General features: G+C 39.2%; 2 protein-coding genes across 4 annotated transcripts; one reads left to right on the top strand and one right to left on the bottom strand.

Moving 5' to 3' along the window:
* Nucleotides 1-2,978: 2,978 nt before the first annotated feature.
* Nucleotides 2,979-5,187, bottom strand: LOC117943631. Of its 3 annotated transcripts, none has more exons than XM_034869882.1 (4): nucleotides 5,012-5,187; nucleotides 4,476-4,824; nucleotides 4,136-4,265; nucleotides 2,979-3,643 (listed from the first exon to the last, which is right to left on the bottom strand). In XM_034869882.1, the coding sequence occupies exons 2-4, from the start codon at nucleotides 4,765-4,767 to the stop codon at nucleotides 3,265-3,267; spliced, it is 801 nt and encodes a 266-aa protein (XP_034725773.1). In that variant the 5' UTR covers nucleotides 4,768-4,824; nucleotides 5,012-5,187; the 3' UTR covers nucleotides 2,979-3,264. The 3 variants fall into 3 exon arrangements, with proteins under 3 accessions (XP_034725773.1, XP_034725775.1, XP_034725774.1); XM_034869884.1 differs by having other exon boundaries at nucleotides 4,476-4,771; nucleotides 5,120-5,178; XM_034869883.1 differs by having other exon boundaries at nucleotides 4,476-4,771; nucleotides 5,012-5,171.
* Nucleotides 5,184-20,396, top strand: stx18 (syntaxin 18). The gene is made up of 11 exons (XM_034869878.1): nucleotides 5,184-5,399; nucleotides 15,047-15,114; nucleotides 16,840-16,955; nucleotides 17,189-17,266; nucleotides 17,493-17,559; nucleotides 17,651-17,742; nucleotides 18,413-18,504; nucleotides 18,778-18,836; nucleotides 19,332-19,401; nucleotides 19,491-19,571; nucleotides 19,682-20,396. Exons 1-11 carry the CDS (start codon nucleotides 5,247-5,249, stop codon nucleotides 19,775-19,777), a joined length of 972 nt encoding a protein of 323 aa, XP_034725769.1. The 5' UTR covers nucleotides 5,184-5,246; the 3' UTR covers nucleotides 19,778-20,396.
* The last annotated feature ends 4,457 nt before the right edge of the window (nucleotides 20,397-24,853 follow it).

Raw genomic sequence — 24,853 nt, 5'->3', positions numbered from 1 at the left:
GTAAAAAAGAATTAACATCTAAATGTTCTCAGACATGCACACCCATGCACAGAGTACAGAAACCAGAGATACTGGCCATGCACACAAGAACCGTATCCTTTTCCCACACTCTAACACACAGGCATACACGTCATACGCTCGCATACACAGTAATGACCAGAGGTGGAAAGAGTACAAAAAATATTCTACTTAAGTAAAGGCACTAATACTTGGATGAACTCTGTACTGAAGTACGAGTAAAATCAGGGGTAAACATCAAGTTTCAAAAACATTCAATGTTTGAAAGTTAAAGCTTTTATGGGGGGGGGGGGGTATTTACTGCAGGTGCTATTGCACCTGCTGTTGGTTCACGTGAGAGGATGGGTAGTTTTTTTGGCCAGCAACTAAAATACTTTATGCAAATTTCAATATTTGTGGCACATTAAGATTAACAGGGAATAAACGTCAAACGAAGAATTTGCCGTTTAAAGAATAGTGCACTGTGGATGTGTAAAACCCCATCCAGCTTACATTAAAATAATGACATGTTATTTACCATTTGTTTGACAAATAAACAGGGATAATATGTAGGCTATTTTTTGTTGATTTATTGGACAAACATTGTGCAACAAAAAGGGAACTGCGGACCCGAGTCAAACATCTACCTGGCACCAACTCCAAATATCTTTTCTTTTGGGTTCTTAAAAGGCTTCTTCTATTTGTCTCGTTGACATGATGCCAACTAAAGCAAACTGGATAAGTTCATTCAAAATCTTGGCCAAAGCTTCCTCTGACCAACCCCCACCTGTCAAACCCTGTCAGACCACATGTCACAAGAAGAAGGACATGCAGAAAAGGGAACATTCTCACACGTTTGGGACGTGTCCAGAGGCTTATTTGGAAGCCTGCAGGGTGTGGCAGGTAAGCTTCTACCTCAAAGGCAACAGCTCCCTCCCATGTAATTGCTCTTCATCAGATCAAGATGCATGACATTCCTACAGACTGTTTCAAGTTACTTCTGCCAAAAGACAGAGTTAACTGCCATCAAAGGGGACAATCTCACATTTGGATCAGTGGTGGACGATGGGATATCATTTTTTCATTAGCTCAGGTTTCAGACTACACCCCACTAAAAAACATTGCAGACTGCAGAAAATACAGCACAGTGAGGGACTCAACCAAGCAGAATACAGCAGGAAAACTTAAGCCAGCAAAATGCATAAAAAAGACCTTACACAAAACAGTGTTAATCTCCCCAATAAGACATTCTGTTATCAGAGCTGGCACCATCCGAGCGAGTTAGAGGAAGGATGCATCCTCAGGCAAAGCAGTAGGGCCTTTGATACAATTAAGCCAACGTCAAACAGTCAGTAGATGAGTCCTGTGAAGATAAAGCAGCCAGGACTGACAGGTCTGATAATAGTCCAAACAAAGAGAAAGTGGAGATTAAGGGGTTCCTTTTCAGGCAGTTAAGTGGACTGCCCAGAGGACACTCCAAAACATGGCTCATCTGTCAGGGACGGGAGGAATGGATACCATCACTGACGCTTTATCCAGGGGACTGATAGTTGCTTGGAATTCTTATAAGGAATGCTGTACTAATTCAGCTTTTAGGCTATCATCAGTAGTCTACTTAATCAGCATGTTTTGCATTTCTACAATAATACATTTCGTTGATGCTCTCATTTAGAGGACTAAAAGAAATACAATAAATGCAACAAATAGGCATACAATCCAAAAATATCAGCTTCCAAGCAATCCAAACTAGAGTGCAAAGGTTTAAAGGCAGATCATGTTCATGGTGTGACAGCAGAACAACTAGCAATGAACTATAAGAAATACTTCCCAACCATGAGTACCTGTATCAAGGGGGTTGCCGCTGCAGTTTTCAGAAGGGACGTGGAAACATGGAAAAGGTCAATTAATTTGCAAAAATGAATTTGTTTTAAAAACAATATCTACATGTTTGTGATGAAGAGCCAAACATGATTACAAATTGTAGTAATGTTAAGTTACCAGCAGTGGTGGTACTTTTACTCAAGTACTGTACCAAGGTCAACTTAGCTGTATTTGTATTTCACTGTATGAAAAAGTATATAATTATATATGTGTATGTTAAATAATGCACATTGCATATAATCCATTCATAAGAACATATTTGAGTGGTGCAGGTGAAGGAGAACTTTAGCCCATCTGAAAGGGCTGTGGGGGTACATCAGATAAAAAAGGTTTTTAACCACTCTATTGGAGATTAAAACATGATTCGAGAAAAGACTGCTTTTCATCATATGGGGAAAACTGTGATCGTAACATGTTTAGATCAAATCAGTAGCTCCCTGTCATCCTTTTTGCCATTCCAGCCCATTACGGTAAGCAAGCTCAATTAGTGTGCCTTATCCCGGAATAAGATAAAAGTTAGGAAACTTTAATGATCGGTTAGACCCCTCATTTCAACAGACTAAGTATCATAAATGCAGCCAGGCCTTTTTGTGCCTATAACCTTGGTTCTTGAAAAGCTGCTCTCTTTCCACAGGCAAAGCTAAAAGAGTGAATGAAAAGAAATGACGAGGAGTTAACGCTGAGGCGGCAGAAATGGAGAGACAGTCACAGCCCTCGGTTGTAACACAGTCTGGCACAACACTAACAAAGGAAATGAGCAAACCACACAGCAAATAACAGACTTTTATTCAACACTCTGGGCCCCACTCCTTACATCTGGGTGCCAACCCCCATCAATTACAAATAAACAGATTTATGAGAAATATTACGCACAAATTGCTACATTTGTCTAGACATTTTGGTAGCTTTACTTACATTGGCATGACCAAGTTACACTTTAATATGTATATTGGTATATGTCAAACATTTACAGCTTCCAAATTCAGACTTTTGTTTTACATTTGAAAATGTAATAGGTGTACTTCCACATTATTATGAAACAGGGCATTCACCTAGGAAATAATTCCAGCTTTTATTAATGTGTCATTTGTTTGTCATCAGTAGGGCAATTTCTTCTTTACAATGAAAAGAGGAACTGATATTATGGATCCAAAAGCAAATTTGCTATAAATACTTGGCTGTGACATTGTGAAGTTTGACCACACACACTTAATTAATATTTCTCAGTGGCAGAGTATAAAATGTGTATCCAACAAATTAAATCTGCTATTTTATTGGTTCACTATACAAAACTCACTACAAATATAAATTATTAATATTATTTGAATATTAGTTGACATGAATAGACATTTCAGAGACAGGCACAAGTCACAAACAGGTGCAAATTCAGTCCTTTGAAAGTGGCTCTTCCATTTGCTTTTTCATCAGCTTAATTTTTAGTGTGTAATATTCCTCTTGCAGCTTGAGGACTGTCTCTTGTCTTCTCAGCACAGACATTTCCAAATCCATTCGCTCTTGCAAAGTTTTGCAGTGTGGGGAAGTAGAGCAGGGGGTATCTATGTGTTCTGAGGAAGCAGCTAAGCCAGCAGCACGATGTGTACTAAAATGCACTGTGCGCGATTGAGGGACGTTAGTGGATGCTGCCATTTCTTGTTTGGCTGGAGAGGTGGCTGAATCTGGATATCCAGGGAGTTCAAGCACTCTCAGTGGATGTTTGTTTGAGAATCTTTCATCTAGCGTGTGCTCATTTCCCTCTTCATTACAGCTGTAAAAAAGCGTGTCAACAATTTTATTTGACAAGAATTTGCATTTCATCCTATAGACTTTCATCCTTTCATCCTATAGTTGGTTTCTCACTTGCCTCTAGCAATCTACAGACACATAGATTGGTTTGGTTTAATTTGTCCAGATTCAAAGATTAGATTTTGGATTTTGTTGTTTTTAGTGTGCTCATAACACTGACAGATTACATTTGATAAATTAATGGCAGCATCTATTTCCAGAAACAAAATTCCTGTTACTCTAAATAATCATGTGGGCGGTTTTAATAGGGACTATTTATTTGGAACAAAGTTAAACTGAAAACTGTTTACAGTGAAGTTAGTGGATAACCCAAATATACCCAAATAAACAGGACAATAAGCGGGGTGAGAAAATACTGCTTGTTTTGCAATAGGATGATCAGACCTCAATAACAGATGTTCAATAAATTCAGAAATACTAATATTGACCAAATAACAAGTAAAAAATGTATTACCTGTTTTGTTGAGTTCCCACCAACTCTGAGACTGAAGAGTCTTTCCTATCCTGTTGCAACATGTCTGACAGGTTCATCACAGAAATCACTACTTGAGTCACAGTACCAAACTGCTCAAGAGACAGGCCTTCTGTGAATGAAAAGCTATGTCATGCATTCATTAATAATGAACACAAAACCATCAATTCTATACAAACAGAGATGATGAAAATTTATTTTTCTGCAGCTATCCCCATGTATCCACCCTCACGGCTTATTTCATCAGCCTTAGATTGTAGATTTAATATCACCAATTTGTAAGATATTTATTGCCATCAAAAAGCATTTTTATTTTTCATACCTATGCCCGCTCTTTGTTGTTTGATCTCCTTCCTTGACTTTGCCAGCAGATTTTCCCACTTTTTGTTACAGTCAGAAACTGTACGCTGAATCTGTGGAAATGCAGTGTTGATGGCTTGGGATATTTCCTCCCAGGCTTGTCTTTTATCCTGTATTGAAACTCCAGTGCTGCACTTCCCTCTGATTATGTCTTTTCTCTCCTGCATTAAATGAGCAAGAAGAAGACACTCCTGGTCTGTCCAGTTAGGTCTTCGCTTTTTGCTGGGCATCCCTTCAAGAAGTTGTAGGGGCATTTTTCTGAGATAAAATTAGATAACATAGACTTTATTAATCCCTCACTGGGGAAATTCCTGTTTGAGAGAGAGACAGATTGATTGGCTGAAATTACATCCTTATAGCACATGCATACAGTGCAGATAATTCAACACGAATGTCACCATACTTGAACATGATAATCTGAATAAAAGGTAAAGCTTTCTACTTAAGTCTTTTAAAACTTAATTTGTTATATTTAAAATGTTTTTAAAATGACGCTACCTGGAACTCAATCGTGACGAAGAGTAACTTGACAGCAGTTAAGAACTTTGCAGGATGTAAATACTATGAAGTACAGTACACGCTACAATAAATAATTACTGATAAAACATTAAGGTAAAATGTAAGGCTTTCTTCTCCGTCTCAGGGAAAATCCAAAGCGTCGCAGTTCAATGACGTCGTCTCTTGGTGACGTGTCAGTTTGTTTACAGCTTGCGCTGCAGCTGCCCTGACAGACATGGCTGTGGATATAACTTTACTTTTTAAGGCCAGTGTCAAGACAGTAAAAACCAGGAACAAGGCGATTGGAATAGGCTTTGACTCTACCAAAGATGAAATATTCAAGAAGAGCAGACCCAAGAGTGGCTTCTCTCCTAAAGCGAAAGAAGTGGTGAGTGTTCCTCCTCAAGCTAACTTTAGCTAACTGGGCTAGCCCCGACACAAACTGAATGACAGTAAGTACTGGACTGTTTTAGTGATGGTTACTCATGCTGTAATGTAGAAGCAGCAGTGGGCATAGGGAATGTGAACAGCAAGTAAGGCAATTCTCCGACATGATTGGTGAAACTGAAACGCAATGCCTAGCTACGTTTTGTGTAGTGTGTATAACCAGATGTTCACCGTTAGCAAGGCCTCTATCAGCAGTGTATATAACATTATATATAACTATAAAACTACATTGAAAGCAACGTGAATTATATGGGAGTCAGCAGTTGGCAATATGGATATAATACTCTATTAAAAACATTAAACAAATGTTATTGTATTGTACATTAGTTAAACAAATGACAAATCAAGGCACTTCTCCACCTTACTGCTAAAATTGCCTCACAACAGTCACTCTCATGGATTTCTAGCATTGCCTAATACACCCCGAGATATTAAAGGGATAGCTACCTTAAAAGGTCTAGCAAAATTATATATCCTTATGGCCAAAACTAATGGGATTCATCCTCATAAGTGATGTATGTGTAGGTTTAGTTGGAGGGAGGTAATGTGTCAGCTGCATTGTATTTTGCTCTTCTGATTATTGTGCTGTTCTGAAGATAGCAGCCTCCTATTTAGATAATGGTAGTATCCACTGGAGAAGACACAATAACCACAGACAGGCCAATTAAATGCCCCAGCATTTTCATGTCTGAGGTGCCAAAATTGATTCAGTGAGAATGTATTTGCTATAAGATGGTTCAGTGTATTCAAGTTGACTCTACCCATTTTAATAAACCACATTCCAAACTGTTTTGGCCTTGTAAACATGATTTCTATGGTCATTTATACAGGATCAATATTAATTTTATGGTCTACTCTTGACTAATGTATACTTTAATAATTTTCCAAGCACTCATTTAACCAGAAACCATAATCATATTGGTAAGTGAGTCAGAGCTTATCTTCCTTCCTGTGTATTTGTTATTTATCTGCTCAAAAAAGAAATTACTTTTCCTCAAAGTATATTAATGACACACTTTTTATAAACCATAATGTAATGTTTCAGTATGCACTGTCATTCCATGTATTCAAAACGAAGTAGCTTTCCACATCACCATTAATAACACAATGGTCTTTCTTTGTCCGTCTTTCACGTTGGAATGGTATGTCTGCTTTTCTTTTAAGACAGTCTGTTTCTCTAACTCATTGTGCCTGGTGCCCACTGTTCCGGCATTAAGGTGTAAATTGCAGTTAGCAACTTAACATATCTTACAGTTAGCATTTTGTCTTGGAAGTGAATCTAATGTCAACCCTTTAATATATTATTTAATTATGGCCAGCAATTATTATTATTATTATTATTAATATTATTATTATTATTATTTTCAAGCAGCAGTCAAGATCAAGAAATACTCAACTGTGTGCAACAACAATACAACAGAATAACTTAAAGTCAGTCTACTTCTGAAGATAAATTCCATCCAAAATGGCATCTACTGTATACAGAGAAGTAAAGATTGCTGAAATAACATAACACTATTTTTATTTGAACCCCGGTCAGACTATTTTAAAATCTTGCCCAGTGTGTACAGAATAAATGACTGCTCTGGAAAGACAAAAGCTAAATTGTTCAAATAAGAAATCACATTGGGCCAACTGGCCAGACTTAGCCTATTTGAGCCCAGAATACTTTGTGCCAGCTGTCAGGTCCGAGCGCCACTGCTCCCCCAACACTGACAGGCCTGGATTCTGGGCTTCGAATCGATCCGGAAAATTGCCCAATGTGACCCAGACTTTAGGCTGCGTAAACTGAAACATTATTTATAAAAATAGTAAAGAAAATTCTCCTCGCTTTCTTTAGGTTAAAAAAGATGTGGCGAGTTTTCTAATAATGTCCTGCACTAATTAAAACAGGGGTTTAATCTTCAACTACAGGTTGTAATTACGTACCTCTGTTTCCAGACTTACAGTGTTCTGAAAATGATTTCTTGATTTAATTGAGGAAGTTTCACATAACTTGATGAAGAAAAGTTCTTTTGAACCTCTTGCTACAGGACACTTCTTGTTCAGGAAATGTCACAAAACATCTCAAATTTTATTCTTCCATTTAAATGTACAGAGACATCCTCAATGGTTGGCATTAGGAGGAGGATCAACGGCAACTAAAAGGCTTTGCTCCTTGTCATGAGCGTTGCTTCTACAGCCAGAAGTCCTTGGCCTGACATGAATATCGTGAACACAAACATCTTCAAAGGCACCTTGAAGAACCACTTTACGTTTCCCTCGGGGAGGCAGGACTTTAAGTTGTACCTGATGTCAGCCATCAGTCTGAGGCAAAAATGTGCCCAGTCGCAGCAGCCCTACACAACCAGGTTTTTGTTATGTTCTGTTACATTAATATTAGAAATGGTGGTTTCATAAAAGCAGTGGTGCTGATTCAAAGAAACCTAAACCTATCCTGTGGTGCCTGCCCTCTGCTCTCCTCCCCCCCCTACCGCTGTCTTCCTCACGCTGAAGATATAATCTCAAACCATCTTGGTGAAGCAGCTTTTGTAGAAATTGAAATTGCGAGTTTGGAATGTCCTGACTGCTACAGTTATGTCGCGGTTTTCACCCACAACTCAACTATCCATTCTTCTCTGTACAGACTTACAGAGGCAACATTTTTTTGTGCAAGTCCCCTCTTCACATGTATGATTCCATAAACATGCTGCAATAACATTTTCTTTCGGCTCTCGAACAATTTCTTGGGGAAAGCCGATCCTCCAAAGAGCCAGTGATTAAAGGTGGAAGATCAAAACAGAGAAAATATTAAATTAGGTCCCCAGTAACAATGTTGACGGCCGGCACTTAATGCACAACAGATGTGGGTGCCCTTCAAGACATACATGACTCTCCGAGTTCCCACTGAAGCTTCACAAAAATAGAAAGAAAACATCAAAGTTGACAAATACACAGTGGTCCTATGAGGCTTTTCCCACTCAAAAAGCAGCTCTGTGAGAAAGGAAATGTAGCTTCTTTCAAGGCAAAAAGGCTTGATTGACTAATAAGCGGCCCAGTGTTTACAGGGTGGGGTTTGGTTTGGGAATCTTTTACCTCATAGGGGTCGGTTTGGGGCACTGTGATCTCCATTTCACCGCTCACCTCGTCTCTCTGCAGCATGCTGCCCTTCTCAAGTTTAAATGGCGGAGGTCACTTTGGAATTGGTAAATTGTGTGTAGAAAATAGTATTCTGCTCCCCACTGTGCCTTCAGTTTTTGTATTCCAAAGTTGCTCCTTCTCTAAGTGTTTTCTTAGAAACCCTGGCCATCAGCCAGCACTAAACAAGTATGTTGGTCTGTGAGAGTATGACAACTTTCACTTTGAAAAATCATGCTTGTATATTCTCGAAACATTTAGTTTGAAATCTGGTTTACTTTATTTTTGATGATCAAGTTTCCGAGTCCAAACTGTTTGTTCAATGTTATGTTTTGGGGGTATTCTGGAGCATATCGGTCTGATAGTGTCTGATTATGAACATGAAAGGAACCTATATCCCTAATTAAATACACTGGGATATGTTAAATCAGTGGTGGCACACTCAAAGATGGAGACCACACTTAAAATGATGTGAAGGATTATTTTTACGATTCTATTAATGTTGTCATGCAGATTAAACTGGAGCACACTGGCAGATCTTTCACGTTTAACAGGTCATGTTGGACAGATAGTGTACAGCCAGCCGCAGCAGCAAATGGAATACAGCAATGACATTTATGAGTTTGCATTAATGTCATTCATTTAAGGAATATAGTATGCAAGTGTGGAAATATTTTCTTTTTGTCTTGACAATTTTGAAAGACCTCTTCTTAAATAAAAGTTGCTGTTGGTCAAGTAAAAAAGTTAAAAAATGTATGGTAGAAGAACATGGCCAATACGTTTTTCAGAAATTAAAAAAACAATCATTCGTTTAGTACATTAATGGCTAAATTCTGACTGTTGAGGATATTGTCTCACTAAACAAAGTGAAGTCTGATATGAACCTCATTATATTGCAAATTCAGCAAGGGTCCAATCTATATTAATTTGATGTAATATTATTTACAGAAACATGGTTGGATGGGTAAAAGTGGAATAATCCCTCCAACCCCAAGAGACTTGAAAACGTTTCTTCTTTAATTTCGACACAAGTCACAAACATATTGGCACAAAGGTAAAAACATGCTGGTATCCAGCTGTCAAAAGACTAAAGTCAGTCGGGACTTTAGGTATCTGGAAGGGATTTTTAAGGATCATCCTGAGATGAACATGCTGCTAAATTGTCTCTTAACCAGTTGGCCTAATCTTGGCACTGTTTTCCCATGAAAGCCGGGCAAATTTAAATTTGGAGGCATCTGCTGTTGAGCCTGAGCACAGTCTTGATTTTGTTTCACTGCGTGCAACAAAATGCTTTTGCATTATTTGTGAAAATGAAAATAAAAGAGTAAAGAGTGGTGAAACGCAGATTTACAGATGTATGTCAAACTCTAAGCCACAAGATGGACACCAGATACTCTGCAGAAAAAGTAGTGTTGAGCTTAAAGACATGACTAAATTTGAACATTTAAACATGTAAAGCAGCAGCTGTTGGCGCTTTTTGAAGAATGCTGTCAAGCTTTGTCATTAGACAATCATAGTTATTGTGAAATACAATCATTGGAATACATACTACCAATGCAGATGACAGCAGGCTGCATACTTGACCCTGACACTTCAAAACACAGAGTCTGAACCATGAAACCACAGCAGATGTGTGCTCCTCTACTTAGAGACTTCTTTTTGTTCTAGATTAAGATGTTAGTGCAATAGGACATAGGGTATTAAGTGTGAATAGTCATTTCACATTGATATTGAGTGTTAAATTAAAGCAGATCATGTTGTTTAACTTATAGTAAACATATTGTTTACTTTTTAGTTGTGTAAATAAAAGGCATTGTTGACGGCAAAGGTCAACAGAAAAATAGTTTTAGAGTTACTCTGGTTTGACATCTGCACCGCTGAAATGTCTGTTGTTTCCAGACACACACATTTTGCTTATAGTTGCTTTGTCCATTCCTCAAATTATACGGCTTCAGATGCTGATTGGATATTTTTTTACATGCATTTCCTCTGGTTTTTACAGCAGGTGTCTAATCTCTTTTTGACACCAAATTAGATATCTTGTTGAGAGTGAAAGTGTTTTATTTCTCAGAAGTCCCCTTACAAATTCAGCCATTTTCCATCTACGAAAGGAAAGTTGTCATGTCCCCATCTGCTGTTTACTCATAATTGTGCACATTTTTTATACCACAACATGATATGGGATTACTTGGATTGTCACCCGTCCTGGTTTATCTTTGTAATTGATTTGGATTTATTTTTTAAATATAAAACTACTTATTTTGAGCTACCTTATATCTAACATCAGTTGTTACGCCCATTATCATGAATTATTATTGTTAGTATTATTTGATTCTAAATGTCAGGGACAGGGGCAAATGGCGACGTTTTTTACTGAGAATAATCCAGCGTTGATGTTTTCCATATTGCCATCATGACTTCAATATCCATGTTTAGGAACTGACATATTTAAAGTGTGTCATCTTTTTTTTCTATATATATTTGCTACTGCTGACCTGAAACAACCAATTCCACTCGCGCGCGCAGAAGTAAAAAAAAAAAGATGGGTGCCAGCAGGTCAAGAAGCACCTACCCAGTGTCAATAAAGGTGTGTGTACAATTTTAAGATTTTACACCTAAGTGAGGCTTGATTTTAGAGCAAATAAATATACAAATATGTATACTGCGTTGATACAACCAGCATGCTGGTGAATGTGAATAAACGAAAACTCAGCAAGAGGAAGGGAGGGAAGCTGTTGATTTACCTGATTAACAGACTTCAGATGACGTTACTGTAAAACACGTTCCGATTTTTCCGAAATGTATAGCCAGAATCACAAATACTATCACAGTATTACGTAATAATGCTTGCTTTTATCAAATAACCGGCTTAGTCTGTCTGATCGTGACCCTATCACTTGATGTCTCACTAACCCTTTTATCATTGCCTTTGTGTTTATGCATTTATGTTGTCTACTGTGGTGTTCAGGGTTTTTTGTGAGTTACACAGCCCCAACCAATACATCTGTTTCTCACTAAATTGTTTGTTAAAACATGATTTAGTTTCTTCCAAATACAGTGCTTTAGTTTCCATTAAATTTTGTCCCAAATAGACTGTTAGACCTGTCTCAATGGTGATGTCACCCTCTTGCACTTCTAAAATACTTTCAATTTGTTGTAGATGTGACAGTCTTACAGCACAATGGCAGATCGTTGTTTATACTCTTTTCTAGGGGTGGGAATCACCATAGGCCTCACAATACTTATGTCACGACAATATGATATTATTACCATTTTAAACATATTGCAATATTCTGCGATACATTGCAATTTATTACCATTTTTCCAACTTCAGATGTTTCCCAATTTCAAATTATGTCACCAAAATGAATCTTTCTGTTTTATCTATTAAAAAAAAGTCTCTGTTTGTTAATCTCACTTAACTTTTATTGTTGCAAAATGGGATTGTCAAGCAGACAAACTGACCAACACGTATACAATAGGCCAATACTTGGCATTGTGTATCAATACAGTATACAGCTACGGAAAATATTGCAATACTATGCTCTATGGATTTATCCTCCCACCGCTACTCTTGTCAACACAATGTCCCAACGGATGTGCCTCTGTGTTTGGTTTTTTAAGTCGACGTATTGTATCCATGCATGATCTGACCTGCATGTACAAAAATGAACAACTACCCGGACTTTATACAAGTGCTGCTTAATACCGCTTTGACTTATCCAGTAAATATCAAAACACAGTAATACAACTTGACCACATATCCAAAAAGGTCAAAGACCCTGTTCGTAGAATCATCAAAGTTTTCTTTAAATGTACTTTTTTGTTTGTTTAAAGAGCTGACTGAAGCGACTGCAAATAGACAGAAGACAAAACTGAACCCATTAGAGACTCAGACATAAACATGATAATAAAATCAGCATGCGGCAGAGTCCTCCACTGAAGCATCCTCTCTGTATCAGGCCCACATACCTAAACATAACATAGCTTGGCGTCAGTATGGATAGCCCTCGGTCAGGACACAGAGGGACTTAAACCAAAGCAGGGCAGTCATCATCAAATTCTGTCAGTTACCTGGATTTAACAAAACAAAGAGCCATCCAAGCTCTGTAGAAATCTGCTTGCTAAGCCTTTTCTTTTTTCTTCCTCATAATAATCCCCCCTGATGGTTTGTTTGGGCTCAATCGGGGCTTGAGGGAAACAGGGGGGGGGGAGAAAATGAGGAGGTAAAGTGGGGGTCCTTGATGATGACGAGATTAGATGTAGCCCGGCAGACTGTCTCCTTCTGCCGTCGCTGCGAGCTCTGCTTCACACACACCTATGACGGTTGCACGTATACACACACACACACACACACACACACACACACACACACACACACACACACGCTACATACACACATACAAGGTGAGCCGCACGCACAAGGCCACCCCCTTCCTCATTGTTGGGGAATTACTTGCTCTTTAGGGTCTTAAGTTACAAGAGCAATTGATCCCTCTGACCCCCTGCAAACCCTCGAGGTTGTGCTGGGAATCCAAGCTCCAATGTATACACACAGGAGACAGCTCAACCCCCAGAGCAGCACTCTTAACACTCCCGGGCACCAATAGCGCGCGCACACACACACACACACACACACACACACACACACACAGAGACGCACATTTCTCTTGTGTCTGATGTTCCAATGCTATGGATTTAGCACTGCCTGCTGGTCAAAAAGGTGCATCACCATGGTCAGAGTTCTGCAGGAAAATATAGTTTTTTACATAAATGAAATGCTAAAGCCAAGTGCTAATTGCAAGCCAAAAAATATAGTTTATAGGTAAAATATAAATTAGACATGCCATGTAAGATGTTATATTTTACACTGTGGCAGGCCAATGTTAAGATTCTACAACTAACGACAATTTAGGATAAAAGAAACTTCACAACTGTCTAATTTGTCTCAGCCGTGATAGACATATTGGAGGGGTGACATCTAGCTCACCCAACAGAGCGTGCACCCCATGTAGGCATGTAGTCCTTGGCAGCGGCCAGAGTTCAAATCTGAGCCGCAGTTCTTTGCTGCATGTCATCCCCCCCTTTTCTCGCCTTTCTTCTCTTCAAGCTGTCCTGTTGATTAAAGGCAATAAAAACTCCGGAAAAAAATCTTTAAAATACAAAAAAAAGATACACATTGGAATGGCTGAATGCATCACTTATTTGCTAAAGCAAAACATTGTTACTAACTTTGTTAAATAGCTCATACTTTCCAACAAACAGGATCACCCGGGACATAGGGCAGTATGACTGCAGGTGTCAATCTTGCAGGAGCTCATTCACTGAGACACTACATAACGGACAATGTTTGGAAAAACCAAAATAAAGTTTCTCTTCTACCCTGAACCCCCTATAAGTTCAACTGCTCTGAACAACAATTAACTTTTGACCTCAAATAATTGTGTTATTACAAGGGTCGGCTTGCCTTAACAGCCCTTGCTTGAGTTAATGCCCCACAGCAGTGTGTCATACGTCACTAAATTACCTTCTAAACCGAAGGAGGAGTTGTAGGTTTCCAACAAATTGCTTAGCTGTGTTTATCTTGACACCTACTTTCTGAGTCAAAAAAACTTGTCATTTTTCAAACGTCAGCTCAAATAAAACACTGCATCAGGTCACTGTGACGCTAGGAGTGAATGTTTAGAAACATTATTAGACTGCTGGTGCCAGGTTACCCCTTACAGCCAAGGCAATTTGATAATTGAGGTTGTTAGAGTGAAAAAATCTGAAGGCTGAAGACAGGGTTGCTATCAAAATAATCTCCCACGCTTTGGGACGGCTGTCACAGTCAAACTCATTGTGTCATATTTCAAGCCTTAGCTTGTCTGAGTTCTGTCTTCTTCTGGATCTAACAGAGGCTGCTATGTGTATGTAAACCCACTTGTACCCTGACAGCAGAGCTCTGTGGACAGGAAAGCAATTTGGTCGTTTTTAATATTTGACCGAATTACAGGAGCAAATATTGGATTGAACCAAGTTTCCTTTGGTTTGCCTGTGCACACATACACTTGGACATTTTCTCTGTGATAAATAGTAACACATCATGAATTTAAGGCTTATTAGAGATCAGTGCTCTCTATGCAGCCGCTCAGGGTTTTATTTATGAGAGCTGTTTGACAAGGAAATTGCAGGTTTGATTTTTGTATGTCCTAAACTTGATGAATTGTCAAAAGCAAATATTGAGAATTTACAGAGATAGACAGACGAGGTTGCCTGTCACATCCAATAAATACAAACGTATACATTTACTCTGGCTCTGTCTAAATGTAATTGGTAGAAAATGATTTCCTGGTATACGTCTAAAAACTCTTTCATAAGCCGTGTTGACGTGGTTAACATATTTGAAGGAGCAACTGAGGCATGCCATTTAAAGAGACTCATTGACACAAACCTAATCAAGTAATGCTTCTTCTCACTTTATCTTGGCAGATCACGAACATCACCAAGCTCAAAGACTTTCTGCTACAACACAGGAAAGATTATGTGAGCGCCGGAAGGTAAGCCTCGCCAAACAGTCGCAGTAATCCACCACAATCAACAACCACAGCTGTAAAACCCTTCAAGGCTGCAGGGGAGGCCAGTGAAGTAACAAACACTTTGATTCTGACTAAATTCATGAGAAGGTCAGAAGTCAGGGCTCCTTCAAGGTACCATCAAAAATTCCTCCAGTTTGAATGTGTGTGTGCTGCAGGGGGCTGTCTGCTGGCACAAGGTCAGCAGCGAGTAGGGTGGTCTGTAGCGGCAGGATCCAGACTAATTGTCTGGAATAATTGAGCTGCAACCAAGTGAAGAACAAATCACGCCCTGGGACTAATCCCGGCCTTCCTCCTTTCAAGGCCTGCTCTGTGTTCTGTAGGTGTGGGTGTGTGGTATGTTTTGTTAGGTTTGTTGATAAAGCCTCAACAGAACACATTAACTGAACATTAACAATGTCAATGGGTGGAGTGCAGCAATATTTAGCAGTGGGAAAATCCATCAACAAGTCTTTCGATGGTATGTACACAAGTCTCGTCTACTGTCAGCCTCGCCATCAGCCGTCTTCCGTTTTCCTCCACACTGTGACTTTGCCTGAAAGAATAATAATGGATTATACCAAATACACTTCCAAATGTTTATAGAATTAATGTAGCTGGTCGTCACTTCAGACCAAGGATAGCGAAGGTTTAAATAAAAGCCATATTCATGGTGCCCTTGAAAGAAATACGTTATAACAGGTTACGGTATCTTAACCAATCCAAAAAGCTTTCTCTAGATCACCATACGTATGGTAATTGTTGACTCTTTTAATTTCTACCACTGCATCTTTGTTCTTCCATGTTTGTTTCAATTAAAGGATGCAACTAATGTTTTTTTTTCTTTTGTCAATTTGTCAAATCAATCTGTTGATTATTAAAAACAATGACAAATGTTCATTGCTGTTTCCCAGAGCCAAATGCAAGATCTTTACATAAACAGTTTTGTTCAACCAACAGACTAAAACCCAACATATGAAGGTATAAGCCAGAAAATGTTTGGCATTGTGCTTGAAATATTATTTGATTTCGTAATTATCTAAATAGTTGATGATGAATTTTCTGTCAGTTGACTAATTGTTTCAGCGTTTAGTTTTATTATAGTTATACATTAGTCTGTTTAAACTAGTCAAGCTAGATCAAAATCCAATCTAACAACTCAAGTTCCACCTTTACAAAGTAGAGTCATCATCAGCTCTTACCAGTAGTTATGCATGTATATAATGTGTCCACAAGAGGGACCCATTAAGCCTTAACAACACACCACTGCCTGACATCAAGATTGCCTAATGTTCAAGTCACAATCATGGTCACTTCTGTGGAGTTTCTTGTTCTTCTCATGTTCGTGCAGGTTTAGTCAGATTGTTTCAATTTTTGCTCATTCTAATAAAACATGAGCTCAGGTGAATTGGACACTCATAACTCAACCATTTGTGGAACCTTGAACGTCCCCTTCTGGCCAAGTGCATGATGGGTACGGGCTCTGCCCCACATAATGTTGAATAAGGATTTGTAGGGGGTACAGACAGTGGTTGAAGGTAGATAAGACGTGAATGTTAGGGAGAACGAAGGATCTGTCTCTATTTAGGCCACATTTAATAAAGCTGTGCTCCTGAGAGTCTTTGTTTGAATATCAATCAAACGTTCAGCTTTTGATACATGCCCATGAAGTATTTAACCTTACTGTTATTGTCCTTGTCTGTTTTACAGCCTCATTTCATCAGATCTTACCCGTATGACGGACAATGAACGAGACCAGATTGACCAGGATGCTCAGATCTTCATGAGGACCTGCTCTGAGGCTATCAAGCAGCTACGCATTGAAGGTGTGTGCTTGTTTTACTGTGCAGCACATGAACTAGTTCCCAGATCGTATTGGAAATGTAAAATAGGCTCTCAGATAATGCTAATTTTGTCCTGCATTATATTGCATGATACACTTTTCAAAACATCAACAGGGAGCTGAAAAGGAATTGGATTTTATTATTGCTTGTTGGCACTATATCAAAACCTGGGCATTTGTCTTTAATAAATGAATGTGTTAATGTGTTCACCATAGCGGTGAAGCAAGTGACATCAGCCCAGATAAAGGAGCACAGAGGGGCAGTGCTGGACCTCATAGAAATTTATCTGAGAGGTGAGTTCATGCAACTCATTACATTTTAAACAGCGCATGTCTTTTATACCTTGTATTCTATGGACTGTTTTGTATGCATTGCATCCATCCATAAGTAAGTGTGAGTCCAGCTGGCTGGTTTTATTGGTTTTAACATGCACATGCTGCTGACCTGAAAATCACTGAACCAATATCTCAGCAAACTGGACTGCATGGTAACATTATGTGTACCTTGATTGTTTTTAAGGAGTATGTAAGCTGTACTCTGAACAGAGAGCAATCAGGGTCAAGAGAATGGTGGACAAGAAGAGGCTGTGAGTATATGCATACCTCATTCACAACAGTTATTATTTACTTTATAATACTTTCAAAACTTGGTCCTGAGCCTGTGCTCTGTGGTTTTAGGTCAAGGCTGGCACCAGAACACCACAGTCGAGTGGCAAAAACACTGGAGGTGGAGCCCACAGAGGAGAAGACTGTCAAGGAGGAAAGTTCTGGTAAGTTAGTGAGTCGTCTTGAGCCACGAAACCTGGTACAAGCAACCCTAGTCTATATCCAAGACGTTCCATTTCCGTGATTGCTCCGTTGCCGTTGAAAATTCCACCGTATTTCACTCTTTTCAGCCAGATGTCCGTTTCCTTCCGCTTTCATTGTGTTGTAATTTTAAACTCCGGTGGATTTATGAGGACTATGGTTAACTGCTCCTCAGATCTCTGAAGGGTAAATTGAGACAGCTAGCTAAACTATCTGTCCAATCTGAGTTTTCTGTTGCACGACTAAAATAACTTTTGAACGTACACAATCCACCAAAATAAGTTCCTTTCTAAAGCTATTTTGCAACGACAGAGTGTTTTTTTCCGGTGCTTAGCACTGCCCATGACAATTGTGATTGCTTTAAAGAAATGCCAATTAATCACAGCACGTTTTTCTCCCATCCGGGAATGCTGTGTGGACTAGCTAGACCCTCCTCCACTGCACTGTGGAGGAAGGTGAGTTTATTGAATTCATGCCCACAGTTATAAAAAAAACTGGTCAGGTTAGAAAAAAGGAAGGATCTAGCCCTATTAAAAAAATTTCCTTTCAAAGAGTATATTAGCAACTAGATGAACAATTCTGATAAACAAAGTGAAAGTGAAAGTTGTGAGTTTTTACTTTTCTTTCTTTTAGAGAAGAGTGTGCCAGAGGTACCCGACAACCCTGTCAACCTGTGGGAGGAGGGTCGAGTGGAAGACGAGCTCTCTCCTGAGGAGATCCAAATGGTGTGGCACCTTCATTCATTGTATACAGTATATGGTGATCTGTATGAGTAATGCATGTCTCATAAAAGTACAGCTATGCTTAGACGACATCTAAATGCACACAGACTAAACAAAGTGCAATCATTGATTAAAGGAGGAGGGGTTTTAGTGAGAATACATTCATAGGAGTCCAAATAACATCATTTCACCTTTCCTAGTTACCCAGAATTAAAGTCTGACATCTACCTAAGCGTTATTGATGAAGATGTTTGGTTATTGTGCATTTCTTTCTAGTTTGAGCAGGAGAACCAGAGGTTGGTGAGTGAGATGAACAGCCTGGTGGATGAAGTGAGGTGAGTCCTGCTCGGCACACGTTACGTTCCCTTTTATGAACATGTCTATTACCAGGGGATGTCTGTAATTTCATTCTGTTCACACACCAGTATTGTGAATCAGTGAAGTGAATGGTAAAATGATTTTCCAGAGAACCGTGGTAATCCAGAGACACTCTTGTGTGAATGTGTTGCACAATGTCACTACCCCCTTCCACTAAATTACACCGCTCCTAGTGATTGAAAAGCCAGGTGAGAAAGACAACAATTATGTGAAAAACCAAATGTCAATCCTAACAGAATTAAAATGACCCGAGGACATAGGTGTTTGCAGATTCAATTGTTACCGTGGTAGCCAGAGAAAATAACTGACATTTTTGTTCCATCTGGAACAAATATGGCCCTAAAAGTGAAAATGACTTGCCTGTATATTACTAATGCCATCTAGAAGGGCTTACATATGCTAGGCACTCTATTTTCATGGGATATTATATGTTTTCCTTTTGTACACACCAGACAAATCGAGGGGAAGGTGGTGGAGATCTCTCGACTGCAGGAGATCTTTGCTGAGAAAGTCCTGCAACAGGTGAGTTCCTTTTATTTAATTCACTTAGACTCTTCATTTTCTGAAGAAGTTGTACATAAACTCACCGTCCTTCTTGCGTTCCGTGACAGGAAACAGAGATAGACAGTATTCATCAGCTGGTTGTGGGTGCTACTGAAAACGTCAAAGAAGGCAATGAGGATATACGAGAGGTAACATCACTGATCTATTCTGCATGTGCTATTCATACATTATCTTTTCCTTTGGTTGATGTTAATAAATCTGATCAGTAAAACGTCACTTTGTTTACTTCTGTCACAAGGCAATCAAAAACAACGCTGGCTTCCGGGTATGGATCCTGTTCTTTTTGGTCATGTGCTCTTTCTCTCTCCTCTTTCTGGACTGGTACGACAGCTAACACAGCCAGCATGGACTCTACAACAGGAAACCGTCTGACTCTGGCACATATTGGTTATCTCATACAGACGTGATGAAATTACTGAGACTGAATGTACGGTTTACCATGCTGGACCTGGTGTACAGAGTGCTCTTCATGAAGATTGTGGAGATGGCAGTTTGTTCTTCCCTGATGCTATCTATTAATGTTTGTCCAGGGCAGCTTCAATGTTTAAAAGCACTTGAAAGGACGCAAGCTTTGTAATTAGCACATTGTCCACTTTAAGTGTGTGAATGTTTGAACATTCAGACTTACTGTAACACTAAAAGCATTGACGATGGTTTAATTGGCAGCAACGTTTCCTGTCTGACGGAGAAAACAACATTTACTTCTGATCCCTTTTGAAGCAGACTAAAGGTTACTGTTCAGAATGACAATACATTCACTTGTCTCATCTAGACTATTTGAATACACTTCTGTACCTCAGTGACACAAATTATACTTTGTAGTCCAATGCTGATTAATGTTTTGCTTTCCGGGCCCTTATGAGCAGGAGAACAATTTTTTTATATCTTTCACAGCATAACTGTACTGACAGACCACTCACATTCTAGTAAAAGTCATCAATTATTCTTAAATTTGGTCTTCTTTCTTTACTTTAGGGTATGATTTTATAACGGGTAATACATTTTCATATGAGATAACATGAAGAACAGCAGAGAGGCTGCTCTGGTTCGTGTGACCTAAAGAAGCGAAGCTGTCGAGAGAAGATTTGATTCACACAGCCTCCTGATATTTCTGCTAATCTTTTTATTACTTCAATTCATTTAATTATTTATTCAATTCAGTTTTATTTATAGTATCAAATTTATAACAAGAGTTATCTTAAGACACTTTACAGATAGAGTAGGTCTAGACCACACTCTAATTTACAAAGACCCAACAATTCCAGTAAATCCCCCAAGTGCCGAAAAAACCTTGGACAGAAACCTTGGACAGACCCAGGTTCTTGGTAGGCCGTGTCTGAATGTGCCGCTTGGGGGTGTGATGAACATTGGTAATAATAGTCACAATAAAGATAATGGAACTCTGACTAGAAATAGTTGTAGTAGTTCACAGGGTTGCAGGGCGTTACAGGGTGTAGCTTGGCTACAACGTATCAGGGCACTGCAAAGTGTAGCAGGGCACTGCAAAGCGTAGCAGGGCATAGTAGGGTGTGGAGCAGTATCGCGGCGACAGCTCCAATCATGATTTAGGTGCCACCCTAATCTAAGGAAAACTGCTGGGCAAAAAAACATAAGGACTCTGAGGAATAAGCTCCCCAGAGCTGAGTTACTAACAAGCATTTTTGGGACATGGATGCACATAGACAGCCCAGTCTCATGGCAGTTTGTGAAAGGTGACATTATTATAACTATAGATTTGTGTACAGGGACGTGATTTTCTTGTGGTGATGAGCATTAATCTTTTGGTAGCAAGTTGTATTGAAAATCCACGTAAGGAGGTTGGTTGTGATGGTGAATGGGTCAAACAACACAGGATTTCACCCTGGAGACCGAGGGTCACGTCCCGCGTGTGGCAGTTCCTTTCCGCATTCTTCTCCTAACCACAACCATCCTGTTGTCGCTGTCTACTGCATGTGACGGTTCCTTTCCCTGTTGTTCTCTTCTTAATAACCATGGCCATCCCGTTGTTGATGGGTGTCTCGCGTGTGGTGGTTCCTTTCTAGGTTCTTTTCCTAACCACAACCACCACGTTTTTGCCGTTTCCTGTGTGAGGGTTCCGTCCCCAGTTGTTGTTGAGTGTCTCACGTGTGGCAGTCCGTCCCATTATTCTCACCAGGGTCTGGCGTTTCATTTCCCTGTTGTTGCGTCCCCCAAAGACTGTGAATTGTGTCCCGGCGGGCTTTGTTGTCACCATCTACCGCGTGTGGCATTTCATTTCCCCGTTGTTGCATCCCCCAGAGCAGCCCATTATCACAGCAGTTGTCGCCGGCGTGTGGTGTTTTTAACTTCCCCATTGTTGCGTCCCCCAGAGACCGCAGATCGTGTCCCAGCGGCCGTGGTTCATTTTGATATAAACGTGAAAATTGTTTCCCTGTTGATGACTCAATTGATTAAAATCATGTGACCATTTCACAAACTGCCGTGAGACCGGGTTGCAAAGAAAGTCCCCCAGCAGTCTAAAACTATAACAGCATAATTAATAGCTGGTGCAAGGTGAACCCAAGCCAGTTCTATAAGGGTTGGTAGATTAATCTGACTATGAAGAGAAGCAGAGAAGAGAAGGGGTGTCGTGTCTGCAGCTATACACCCTCCCCCACCGGTCTAGGCGAATGCTGCAACTTCTCACTCCCTAACTATAAGCTTTATCAAAGAGGAGAGTTTTGAGTTTACTCTTAAATGTGGTGACGGCCTCCCGAACACAGAGTTGGTTCTACTGTAGAGAAGCCTGATAGCTGAAGACTCTGGCTCCCATTCCACTTTTAGAGACTCTAGGAACCACAAGTAACTCTGCATTCTGGAAGTGCAGTGCTCTATTTGGATAATAACTGACTGGTTTTGTCTGGCTTGATTGATAGGTATAACTGGGTGTCATCTGCATAACAGTGAAAGTTAATTGAGTATTTCCTAATAACATTGCCTAGATTAAGCATATTCAAGGTGAATAGAATTGGTCCCAGCACTGAGCCTGGTGGAATGGCATGGCTAACTTTAACGTACTTGGAGGATTCATTGTTAACATTAACAAATTTACATGAGATAAATAGGACTTAAACCAGTTTAGCGCGATTCCTTTAATGCCAACTAAATGTTCCAGTCTCTGGAACAGGATGCTATGGTCAGTAGTGTCGAATGCAGCACTAAGATCTAGTAAAACAAGTACGGAGATGTCCTTTGTCTGAAGCAGTTAGAAGGTTGTTAAGGAATTTTCACTAGTGAAGTGTCTACTATTATGCATTCTAAATCCTGACTGAAAGTCCATAAATAAACTAGGACTAACTTGCTTTGTAGAGAGTCACATAACTGATTAGCGACTGTCTTCTCAAGGATCTTGGAGGGAAAGAGAAGATTAGATATAGTTCTATAGTTGGTTTTATCACAGCTACTTTAAATGACTGTGGTACATAACCTGTTAATAAAGACATATTGATTATATCTTGTAAAGTGTTAACAACAGGTAACGCTTCTTTAAGTAGCCTCGTTGGGATGGGGTCCAAGAGACAGGTAGATGGCTTACCTTTGAAATTAATTGTTGAGGGTCTATAGGATAAAAGCAGTCTAAGTATATGTCAGGTCTTGTCATTCTTTCTAGCCGTCCTGCATTTAAAGGTGAACCCTTAGAAATTGAGTGCAAGAGGTGATGAATTTTAGCTCCAATTGTTATAATTTTATCATTAAAGAAGCTCATGAAGTCGTCACTACTTAGAGCAATAGGAATAGATGGCTCAATAGAGCTGGGATTCTCTGTGAGCCTGGCTACAGTGCTGAGAAGAAACATTGGGTTGTTCTTATTTTCTTTTTTTTCTATTTGTGATGGATAATAGTCTAATCTGGCATTTCTTAGGGCCTTACTATATGTTTTCAGACTGTCTAAATGAGATTCTCCCAGAGGGGTGGAACACCATTTACTTTCAAGTTTGTTTTTATTTTGCAAGTTCGGGAGCTATAGTTCTCCCTCGCTAGTTCTAGTTCTAGGTGCTAGTTCCCTTTGCTTCATAATCTTCTTTTTGAGAGGAGCAACAGAGTCTCCTCCGTAGCAAGACAATATCACCGTATATAACTTTTACTTTATAAGATTTGAGGACTACACATGATAAAATCTCACAAAATTCAGATAAATGAATACAGACCTGGAGCTCGGTAAACAACAACAAATATAATTGGCTGTAATGTTTTCCATGTTGGATGTAGAAGATTAAGAACAAGGCTTTCAAACTAGTTATAATTTAGTTTAGGTTTAGGATTAATTAACAGGCTTGAATCAAAGATGGCTGCGCCTCCCCCACCTTTGCCAGAGCCTCGAATTTTAGTATGAGTATGACTGGGAGGAGTGGATTTATTAGACAAACATATTCTTCAATAAAATAGAAATAAATAAACACAATAAATGGCACAGCCATGTTTTAGTAAGAGAATACATTTTTGTATATGATGTCAAATTATTTACTAGCACTGCTTTAGAAGACAGAGCTCTAATAATAAATAATCCACATCTAATTTTCCTATTCTGTTCAATCATTGCAGTGGTAGTTTTAATTCCAAGTAGGTTCTTAAGTATAGCTCCTCTTTTGTTTCCCTTTGATTTAACTGATCTGAGTCAGGGGACAGACACTGTGGTTATTGGACTTTGAGTGTTAGGATTAACCTATATCCTAGTTAAAGCATTACAGCACTTAGAATTTTTTCTTTGATCTTAACTCAAAGGAAACAGAGCTGTTAACTGTATTTAATTTCTGCACTGAGGGAGTTTTATCATTTCTGACAATTTACTCTTGAAATAGTTCATGAAAATGTTCTTATTCATTTATGCATTCTACTCTGATGTTGGTGTGAAATGTGGGCACTTTATTTCAGTTTTTCATTTAACATTTTTATGTAGCAAATGGCAATCCTTACATTGTTTGAAAAAAGCACATCATAAGTTAAATGACAAATACAGAAGAAAGCATCGGTACAAGCGACTACTGTCAGATTGTTGACATCGACCTAAGTCTAGCATCTGGCTACGAACAGCCATCTATGGTGACATTAATCAATGCAAAGCATTGCACAATACACTGTCTTTACTAGCAATGCAAAAACATTCAATACAGTAGCATAAATTGTATGCTATGAAAAGTAACCATTAAGTGGCCAGCAAAGAAAAGCACATGGTGTTCACAAATAGTTTAAATAAATGTAGACAATCATTAATGCTGGTTAAAAAGACAATGCATCGAGAACTTAAAACTCCTTAACAGCAGTATATGCAGAGAGCAGTATGGGCTGTGACAAAACAACACAGTTAAAATATTTTTTTTTTCCGCTGGTTAAAAGGCTTCCTCCAGGTCAAGCCTCATTTATTCACAATATTATGACAGTAAAATATTTTGAC

This window comes from Etheostoma cragini, chromosome 4, assembly GCF_013103735.1.
Source record: "Etheostoma cragini isolate CJK2018 chromosome 4, CSU_Ecrag_1.0, whole genome shotgun sequence".
NCBI classification, from domain to species: domain Eukaryota; kingdom Metazoa; phylum Chordata; class Actinopteri; order Perciformes; family Percidae; genus Etheostoma; species Etheostoma cragini.
This window is presented reverse-complemented; position numbering and strand designations above follow the sequence as displayed.